This window comes from Malus sylvestris, chromosome 3 (assembly GCF_916048215.2).
Source record: "Malus sylvestris chromosome 3, drMalSylv7.2, whole genome shotgun sequence".
Classification (NCBI taxonomy): domain Eukaryota; kingdom Viridiplantae; phylum Streptophyta; class Magnoliopsida; order Rosales; family Rosaceae; genus Malus; species Malus sylvestris.
The window spans coordinates 36,145,732-36,154,983 of NC_062262.1; the positions used below are offsets into that span (position 1 = coordinate 36,145,732).

The following is a 9,252-nucleotide window of genomic DNA, read 5'->3' on the forward strand; positions in this document are numbered from 1 at the left end:
AGATAATAGAAATTCAAGTTTTCCTATACTTGGGGAAGGAATAGTAAAACTACAAAAGTCAAAGGGTATTAAAACGTGGAATGACCTTTTAATACAGACAAAAACCGGACTTTTCTCCTATGTGTCCATCATGTTGCCATGCTGGCTTAAAAGTCCAAATCTATTCCCTCCGCACACTATAAATCCCGTCTCAAAATAAAAATAATAATAATAAAAAAAACTCAAAAAATATCTTTATCGAACGAACGGCATTTGTGTGGCCTTGGCTAAAAGATCCTCGCTATCCCTCCCTCTCTCTCTCCTCCCCCTCCGCTCTCTCCCTCTCTAAATTATCTGTTGGCCAAATTCTTGGTTTCAGTCCGTCGCTAATTTGTCCGAGACGAACGTTTTGGGGGCACCGCGTACGGCGCTCCGATTCAACGGAACCTCCCCGATTCTCAGCTGCACAGCCACCGTCTCTGTCTTATTAAACGCGCGCTCTCGATTTTCTGGTGGCCTGAATCAGCTGCTGCCAATCCACTTTCTTCATATTCTGCGTGGCGTGCTTCGTCTGGTGTCGTTTAAATGCTCTGTTCGGTTCAATGAGATTGCTCTCTTCCGTTGCAAATGTCTTCCGCTCCTTCCATGTCAGGTGTGTATCTCTGCTCTGCTACTTCGCTGCTAGCTTAGAAAATGTAGGACACTGATGAACTTTCGAATTTTTATTTGTTAATTTAGACTTGGTTTAAGAAAAACCTAGTTAGCTTAGCTTAACTCAGTGTACGGACACTGCCATGGCGGTCTCACCTTCGTTGAGGAAATTCGATTCACTATTTCCACTGGTTTTGATTTGCAAGAACGGGAACTTGAAATTCTTGAATTTTTGTTTCTACTGGTTTTCTGAGCATCCAAACAGATAATTAGGGAATCTGAATAACTTTTGATTTTGTGTGTCAATTGCTGTAGTTTCTTTAGAATGCGTGAATGTGTGTAAGCTATCGAAAGGGGACGGAAGTGGGAGAAATGACTGTAGCGTGTTCTCTTGTGCGTGGAAAGCTCCAAGAGTCTTGACGGGGTTTCTTGCGAGCACGGCTCATCATCCTCAATGTTCATGGTTGCCAGATTCACGAAATGGAAGAAGGAACCGGACTAATCATGTAAGTTCTTTGTGTAATGTGGATTTGCTCTCTGCCACCGATTGAAACCCAAGTTCCTTGATTAGATGTCTTAATTTTGGGTGCAAGTTTACTACTTGTTGGCCAGCCTAGCCGTTAGGCAGCACTCAAGTTTATCATGTCTCGAAGTAGATAAATTGGTGCAGCATATCTATGTAGGGATCCTAATAAGCGTACCTTCGCAAAGTGGTTAAATTTGTTTTTAAACATCTATTGGGTTTGGGGAATAGGGGGGTAAGAGTACATTTTGTTTGTGAAAGAATGAAGGAAAGAAACAATTTAAGCATGGAGCTGTGATTTAGGAGCAAAATTGTTACTTGGTATAGGTGCTTGCTAGTTTTCTTTTCAAAAACCTTACTTTATGCAATTCTCTTTAAAAAATTTAACTGTCTTCACTAGATGTTAGTGGTCTGTTGCCCAAGCAATTATCTTGCATGGTTATTAATCATAGAACCTGTTCTCTATTGTACTCTCTACAGAGATATCAGTCCTCTAGCGTAGGAGGTTGGAATTCTGCTGAAGCTTCAGATTTTGTAGTTCTTGGAAGACTGCTTAAATCAGGTTTTCTTTGTGTTGGTGGTAAGAGATGGCATCTGCGATGTTCTTCATCTTTGTCTTCAGCTGTCTTGGATGATATTTCTTCTGAAACATTGTGGGAGGTAAGGTTTTGTTATTGCCCAAATATGCATCAACGAAAATAATAGTTATTATCATACAAACAGGGAAATTTAATGTTTAAATTACGTTGTCTGTAATCTGATTGTTGCAGGATCTTAAGCCGTCTATCTCATACCTCTCACCTAAAGAACTGGAACTTGTCCATAATGCTCTTAAGGTTAGATATAAGCCTAACAACAAAGTTTAGTTCTTGTCTTCAAAATCCTTTGTATCGAATTGGTGAACATATATAACACTAGTTTTTGGTTATATAGCTGGCTTTTGACGCACATGATGGTCAGAAAAGGCGCAGTGGAGAGCCTTTCATCATTCATCCAGTTGAAGTTGCACGAATTTTAGGAGAACTCGTGAGTCTTGCAACATTAAAAATAGCCTGTATTTTAATTTTAATCACAACATTGAATTGATGTGACATTATCCGTTGTTCTAGGAGTTGGATTGGGAATCCATTGCTTCTGGATTACTACATGATACAGTCGAGGATACCAATGTTGTTACTTTCGAAAGGATAGAGGAGGAGTTTGGCACTACTGTTCGCCATATTGTAGAAGGAGAAACTAAGGTTCTGTTCCTTTATGTGTCTAGTAATAATAACAATTGTGTTTTTTTTATGTTTTAAATAGCTTCTGTAATGTTTCACAAACCTCCTAAGTATTTGGGCATGCACTATTTCAATGTATCCTTGTGTTTAGGTGTCAAAGCTGGGAAAATTGAAGTGCAAGAGTGAAGAGGTTTCTGTACAAGATGTAAAAGCAGATGACCTTCGCCAGATGCTTCTAGCCATGACAGAGGAGGTAGATCTATTTCTTATCGTTCTTTCAAATTTTATGTGTTATAATTGAAACCATTTAGAAACTAAAATACTTGTTGCCCCAGGTCCGAGTTATCATCGTCAAATTAGCTGACAGACTCCATAACATGCGTACCCTTTCACACATGCCACCGCATAAGCAGGTGTTGTGTTGTCTTTTTAAAGTATATTGATATTTGTATTTAGCTGGTGCCTGATATGGTTTGATATTTTGTTGTGTCCAGTCAAGCATTGCACAGGAGACATTGCAGGTCTTTGCTCCTCTAGCAAAGTTGCTTGGGATGTACCAAATCAAGGTATACCATTTTTTTGACTTTCGTTTACAATTTTATTCCCCGTTTATGCTTTTCTATTATCAATATTCCAGTTCTGCAACTGCCAACTGCTGATTTCACCATTGGAACCTAGATTATCATCTCGTGTAGCATAAACCTGTGGACCTGGTTTGTGATCGCTTGTAGCTTAAATAAGTAGTTATTGATAACTAGTCATCAAACTCTAAAGTTTGAATATTTAGAGTTGTGACTTAAAGTTCTGTCCTTAAAATATAGTTTATGCAATACAAGTTTCTTGTCTTGAAGTGAGGTGAGGGTTTCACAACTAAATTTCAAGTTTATGAGTACTGATATGATTATAATGATAAAGTGTTCTATCTTATTTCATTTTGATAAATGATGCTTCTGTTAATTTGTATTCTGAATGCCCGCATATTCCATCTTGCAGTCGGAACTTGAAAACCTTTCCTTCATGTACACAAATGCTGAAGATTATGCTAAGATCAAGAGAAGAGTTGCAGGCCTCTACAAAGAGCATGAGAAAGAACTTGTGGAGGTAATGCATTAATTTGTTGAACAACAGGGTCTACGTAATGCTCAGGGGACATTGTTGATTATATGGTTATTGTTTTGGCATGCAAATATAGTAGAGGCTCTCAGTTTTAATTTCTCAACACTGTGTTATTGGTGATGTTTGCTCATCAAACCTTAGTTATTTGTGCTAGGCAAACAAAATTTTGTTGAAGAGGATTCAGGATGATGAGTTCTTAGAACTTATGGAGGTGAAAACTGAAGTTCGTGCCGTGTGTAAGGAACCATACAGGTCAGATCATAAGTCCTACCACCATTTTCTCCTTCTTTTTTTGTGGCCTGTTTTGTATTTTCTAAACTCATTACAAGCATGATTCTCTTTGACTTTATTATATGATTTAAGTACTGCTGTGTTATCTGGTACATGAAATACAAGGACATTGTCCAAAGAGATCTTAAAGTGGCATGGAACATGACCTATCACTCTTGTAATCCTTGTAATGAGATGTTACATTCAAGCTTAGAGTGTCATTCTTTGTCTGAGAATTTATCATTCTGCTTCATATTTCAGCAGCCAGTTTCTTGAGGACTATTTTTGGGTCTAAAATAGACTGTTCTTGATTTTTGCTTGCAGTATCTACAAGGCCGCGCTCAAATGTAAAAGTTCAATTAACGAGATCAATCAAATTGCACAGGTTTGTTCTGATATTTCCTTCAGCTAACTTGAAACTTTTGTTGAGGACATTTCATGATAATTATTCATATTTCTTCATTGAGTTATAGCTTATGTTCGTTATTACCAGCTTCGAATTATAATCAAACCAAAGCCATCCCTTGGAGCTGGACCTTTGTGCACCCCACAACAGGTATATCCTTGCTCATGCCAAGATAGGGAATTCTTTACTTACTTTGTAGTCTGTACTTAGTATGTCGTTGAGCTTTCCTTCTATTGTTATCTCATCAGATCTGCTACCATGTTCTTGGGCTGGTTCATGGAATCTGGACTCCTATTCCTCGGATGGTGAGTATGTCTTCAATTACTCTTACAAGATTCAATTTAAGCAGTATAAGTTATTCGTGAATTTAAAAATTCGTGTTTATCTGTTCTGACAGATGAAAGACTATATTGCCACCCCAAAACCTAATGGCTATCAGAGTCTCCATACAACTGTAATTCCTTTCTTGTATGAAAGCATGTTGCGGCTAGAAGTGCAGGTACAATCACATCATTTTTTAGCATGCTCATATTTTCTCAAAGTTTATAATAAGGTTTTTACAGAGTTGAATTCTCTCCTGCATGATTGTTAGGTTTTTAGGAGGTATTCATTACATCACTTGCTTTCTGTTTTGGCAGATAAGAACAGAAGAGATGGATCTGATAGCTCAGAGAGGAATTGCTTCTCATTATAGTGGGAGAGGATTTGTTACTGTTTTAATTGGGCGTAGTCTCCCTAATGGTAGAAGTTCAAGAGGGAAGACTGTTTGCCTTAACAATGCAAACATTGCGCTCAGGGTATTGTACCTGTGTGCATTTGTGATTTATGATTTGTTATAAGTCCTCTTTGTCGGGATTTCATGGTAAACTCCTTTCATGTCTACTAATCTCATGAATGAAGTCTCTTGTTTCTTCCAGATTGGCTGGCTCAATGCAATTAGAGAATGGCAAGAAGAATTTGTTGGCAACATGAGCTCTAGAGAATTTGTTGAAACTATCACTAGAGATCTATTAGGTAGTCGTGTGTTTGTGTTTACTCCCAGGGGAGAGGTAAGAAATTGGATTGCTTCATGACTGAGATTGTTAACATAAATTTTCACACACCAATAATTTTGCTTCATTGTATTGATAGATATCGTTACAATATGCAGATAAAAAATCTTCCTAAAGGAGCAACTGTTATTGACTATGCATACATGATACACACTGAAATTGGCAACAAAATGGTAGCAGCAAAGGTAATTTGCTTACATTTGACCGATTTTATATTATTTTTTTATTTTACATTTGTGGCTTCATGTATGGAATTAAAACTAGGATGACTTTTTTTTGGTGCAGGTCAATGGAAATCTTGTTTCTCCTATGCATGTACTTGTAAATGCAGAAGTTGTGGAGATAATCACTTATAATGTCAGTATCTGTCCACCATCATCTTGTATTTCCTTTCTTTAAATGTGTACAATAAAATGTACAAAATCTTAACAAACACACCAGCACACGCATTACATAGTAAAATTCTAATAGCTTGCTCATTTATATGGACATGTAGAGGAGTTTATATGACATGTTCAGCATTCTGTTATCTTATGCTTGTACATTTAGGGATCATAATTTTCTTTTTCTTGTTTCTCCAGTCACTTACCGGAAAATCAGCTTTTCAGAGGCACAAACAGTGGTTGCAACATGCAAAAACACGTAGTGCCAGGCACAAAATTATGAAAGTATGTTTTGTCGGTTGGATGATGATTTATTTTTGTTTGTCCTATTACTTCTGCCTTGCTCTAATGATAAACATTTCATTGTGATTGTAGTTCTTAAGGGAGCAAGCAGCCCTGTCTGTTGCTGAAATAACAGCCGATAAAGTAAATGACTTCATTGCTGATTCTGAAGAAGAGATTGAAGCAGAAGAGCTCCCAAGTACCTTCAAAGGATACAAACCTATATGGGAAAAAATGATGGGGAATGTTGTAGAAGTTTCATTGCCAGAACGAAGTTCTATAGATCCGTTTCAAATTACAAATGGAAGCGCCTTGGCTCCCAAGGTGAATGGGAAGCACAACAAGAATGTTCAGCATGTAAGTTTAAAGGCTGCAGGGGAGTCCTTGTCGCAAGGGAATGGCATTGCCAAAATGTTGCAAGCTAACATTCCAATGTGCAAGGAAGCCTTGCCCAGTTTAGAAAGTTGGCAGGCCAGCAAGGTTGCATCGTGGCATAGTATTGAAGGGCACTCCATACAATGGTTCTGTGTGGTTTGTGTTGATCGAAAAGGTTAGCTTTTTTTACTAAACCATTGATAGATTCCCTTTAGAGGTCGCACTTGGTGCGATGGCAAGTGCCTTCGCCCATAAGCGGTAGGTCTTGGGTTCGAGACTTGGGAGTAGCCTCTTCATAAATGGGGGTAAGGCTAGCCGACATTCACCTCTCCCAGACCTGCGTAAAGCGGGAGCCTTGTGCACTGGGTGCGACCTTTTTTTTATTGATAGATTCCCTTTGTTCTACCTTCAAGGTTAAAAACAGTAGTGACGCATTTGCTGCTAGTTGAGATCCAACTTGTGCAAGTCAGCACTCAGTGGGCACTTCTGATTATTTTTCTTTCTTGAGAAGATCAGTGGAGATATCTTGTTTACTACCCTAAACTCTTTTCAACCCTAAACTCTTTTCAACCTACTTGATTTACTTTAGTAATGATTTACAAGGATTCCCGGGACAAATTTTTTTTCTTCTAATTTACCTTCATAGATTGAGTCAATCAGTACCATGTGGTCTTATTAGTTTCAGTTGATGGATGTAGACGTCGTCTGCGTATCACTCTAGACCTGTTTTAACTTTAAAACAATAATTTCAGGTATGATGGCTGAGGTTACTACAGCATTGGCAGCTGCAGGCATTACAATTTGTTCTTGTGTGGTGAGTGGTTGGAGCTGGCAGTTATTTGCTTTTTATGTTGATGCACTCTCTTTTATTTCTGTAACACCTCTACCATCAATGACCAGGCTGAGATTGACGGGGAAAGGGGAATGGCGGTCATGTTATTTCACGTCGAAGGAAATGTGGAAAGTTTGGTAATATCTCTGACATCCATCTCTGAACCCTGTATTTTTATCCCATGGTGATTCTTTTTGTGCTAACATGAGAATTTTTCTCCCCTCTCCCTTCGCCCCTCGCCCCTCTCAGGTTATTGCATGCTCAAGCATCGATATAATTCTAGGCGTATTGGGATGGTCTACGGGTTGCAGCGTACCTAGCTCAATGGATAATCTGCAATATCTTGAATGCTGAGCCATTCATGGAGCCACCAACGCTCAATCCGCTCAGCCGTTGCTGGCGTGGTTATCAAGTTTTGCCTAAAGAAATCTGAAATTCCGTCATGTTTTAGAGTTTTGTTGGAGACTCTTGGCCAAATAAGCCGGCAACATAAGAACGAGGGAGGTCTAAATTCAGGGCGGTGTATATAGGAAAGGGTGTGAATACGTAGGCTTAGTGTAATACACTTTGTAAAGAAAATTGTGAGGAGAGAGGACAATGAGAAAAGCTACACAGCGACAGAGGGTTGTACCAAATTTGCTATTCATATTCTTTTGTATAATTTGTAGTTGAAAGGGAACTACTCCTCCGGCTCTCTCATAAAACTCACGGGAGAAATTTTACTCTCAAGCAGTGTACGACGACATTTTAGGAGTGTCAATAATAGCTTCGACAATATGCTGGATTAATTTAGGATTGCTTGAATGGTAGAGTACAAATTAAGCTTGTCACATTTGTTTATGAAATGCTAATTAACTCTAGGCTTTTTAGGTAAAATAATCTCTAAGATTGGTAAAACTTCTCACTTTGGTCTCTGACAATAAAAGTTGATAAAGGTGATCCTTGAGTTTATCGAGCGTAAATAATTTTGGTCCTTTCGTAAAAAATTTATCAATATTCTCATTAAATTGTCATGTGTACGACCACATGACTAACATTTTAAGGTTATTTTAGTCAAACCAACCTCTCCACTTGACGAGGATTTGATAGATTTTTTACGGAATGACCAAACTAATTTACGGTGGACAAACTTAAAGATCACTTCTATTGATTTTCAATGTCAACAACCAAAGTGAGAGTTATGCCACTGTTATGGACCATTGTGACTAAAAACTCTTAAAACTCTAGCAACCAGAAAAATTAAAACTGATCAATTACAAAGTAAATCATTTGCCTCCCCACATCTTCTCACATCATTTTTCTCTCTTTGCACGCCTCTGATTATTCTGATCTTTGAATTGAATAAACTAAAAAATAATCGACGGACAAAATTCATTTCTCATTATTATCACTCAAATCGTCGAAAGTAGTCTTATTTAGTAGCCATTATTAGGGACTGAACTCTGGGTTTGTGGTGATGATGTGAAAGTAAAAGGCCCAACAGTATATAGCTTGATGTTCTTGTCATGGAGGAGGCGATATGAAGCTAGCACAGCACCACTGATTCCGCTGTTCGAGTCCGTCGGAATGTTGCAAGTCTCCGACGAAGAGAGTTCAAGAAAGGCTTTGCACTTAGTGAGCTGCTTCTTGTTTTCAATCTCAGAAGGACATATTGTTGCAAAGAAATAACCCTTTGCGTCAGTTGCATCACCTAAGATGGTGACTGGTGAAGTTTCCAACCCATATTGGTCTACAGCCTCGCACGTTATCCTGGCTGCCGCTCCTGACATATTAATTGAATGATATTAAGGTTAGAAACTAAGACCGAGCACAAAACTATATTATAAACTACTCTAATTTACAGAGAGAACCAAACTTGCCTTCGAGTGGAAGGACTTCATGGCCGGATTTGCAATAAACAAGGCCTTGAATGCCCAAAATGGCATTGGTTGATAGTAGGTTGTTCTGTTTTTCTGGTTTGGGCTTCTCATACTGATCAGGATTTGTGTTGCCGTAGCCGCCCGCACCAGCCGCGGAAGCCGTCACTGCCACCAGTACCAAGACTAGCAAAAAGGTTGCATGCAAGAAATGGTGATAAAAAACCGCCATTGCGAAGCTTTTTTTTTTCCTTCTCGTTTTGGCAAAATTGTAAAGAAATTATATTGAAGTATGCTTAAATTAGAG

The 9,252-nt window shown here is 38.5% G+C and overlaps 2 protein-coding genes across 2 annotated transcripts; one reads left to right on the forward strand and one right to left on the reverse strand.

The window, feature by feature from the left end:
- The first annotated feature begins 223 nt into the window (after window positions 1-223).
- On the forward strand, window positions 224-7,864 carry LOC126616747 (putative GTP diphosphokinase RSH1, chloroplastic). The gene is made up of 24 exons (XM_050284850.1): window positions 224-631; window positions 946-1,136; window positions 1,634-1,813; window positions 1,924-1,989; window positions 2,087-2,179; window positions 2,263-2,394; window positions 2,525-2,626; window positions 2,709-2,786; window positions 2,868-2,939; window positions 3,367-3,474; window positions 3,644-3,741; window positions 4,084-4,144; window positions 4,253-4,315; window positions 4,414-4,470; window positions 4,563-4,664; window positions 4,804-4,962; window positions 5,083-5,214; window positions 5,316-5,402; window positions 5,503-5,574; window positions 5,799-5,885; window positions 5,976-6,432; window positions 7,010-7,071; window positions 7,158-7,226; window positions 7,339-7,864. Exons 1-24 carry the CDS (start codon window positions 607-609, stop codon window positions 7,441-7,443), a joined length of 2,658 nt encoding a protein of 885 aa, XP_050140807.1. The 5' UTR covers window positions 224-606; the 3' UTR covers window positions 7,444-7,864.
- Window positions 7,865-8,210: 346 nt separating this feature from the next.
- Window positions 8,211-9,252, reverse strand: LOC126616757 (protein SEED AND ROOT HAIR PROTECTIVE PROTEIN-like). The gene is made up of 2 exons (XM_050284860.1): window positions 8,949-9,252; window positions 8,211-8,851 (listed from the first exon to the last, which is right to left on the reverse strand). The coding sequence occupies exons 1-2, from the start codon at window positions 9,175-9,177 to the stop codon at window positions 8,505-8,507; spliced, it is 576 nt and encodes a 191-aa protein (XP_050140817.1). The 5' UTR covers window positions 9,178-9,252; the 3' UTR covers window positions 8,211-8,504.

Coding starts and splice junctions, on each gene's coding strand:
- LOC126616757 (XM_050284860.1), bottom strand. CDS start 9,177: ATGGCGGTTTTTTATCACCATTTCTTGCATGCAACCTTTTTGCTAGTC. Junction 8,852..8,948: donor TGAAGTCCTTCCACTCGAAG/GCAAGTTTGGTT, acceptor TTAATATGTCAG/GAGCGGCAGCCAGGATAACG.
- LOC126616747 (XM_050284850.1), top strand. CDS start 607: ATGTCTTCCGCTCCTTCCATGTCAG. Junction 632..945: donor TTCCGCTCCTTCCATGTCAG/GTGTGTATCTCT, acceptor CAATTGCTGTAG/TTTCTTTAGAATGCGTGAAT. Junction 4,665..4,803: donor TGTTGCGGCTAGAAGTGCAG/GTACAATCACAT, acceptor CTGTTTTGGCAG/ATAAGAACAGAAGAGATGGA.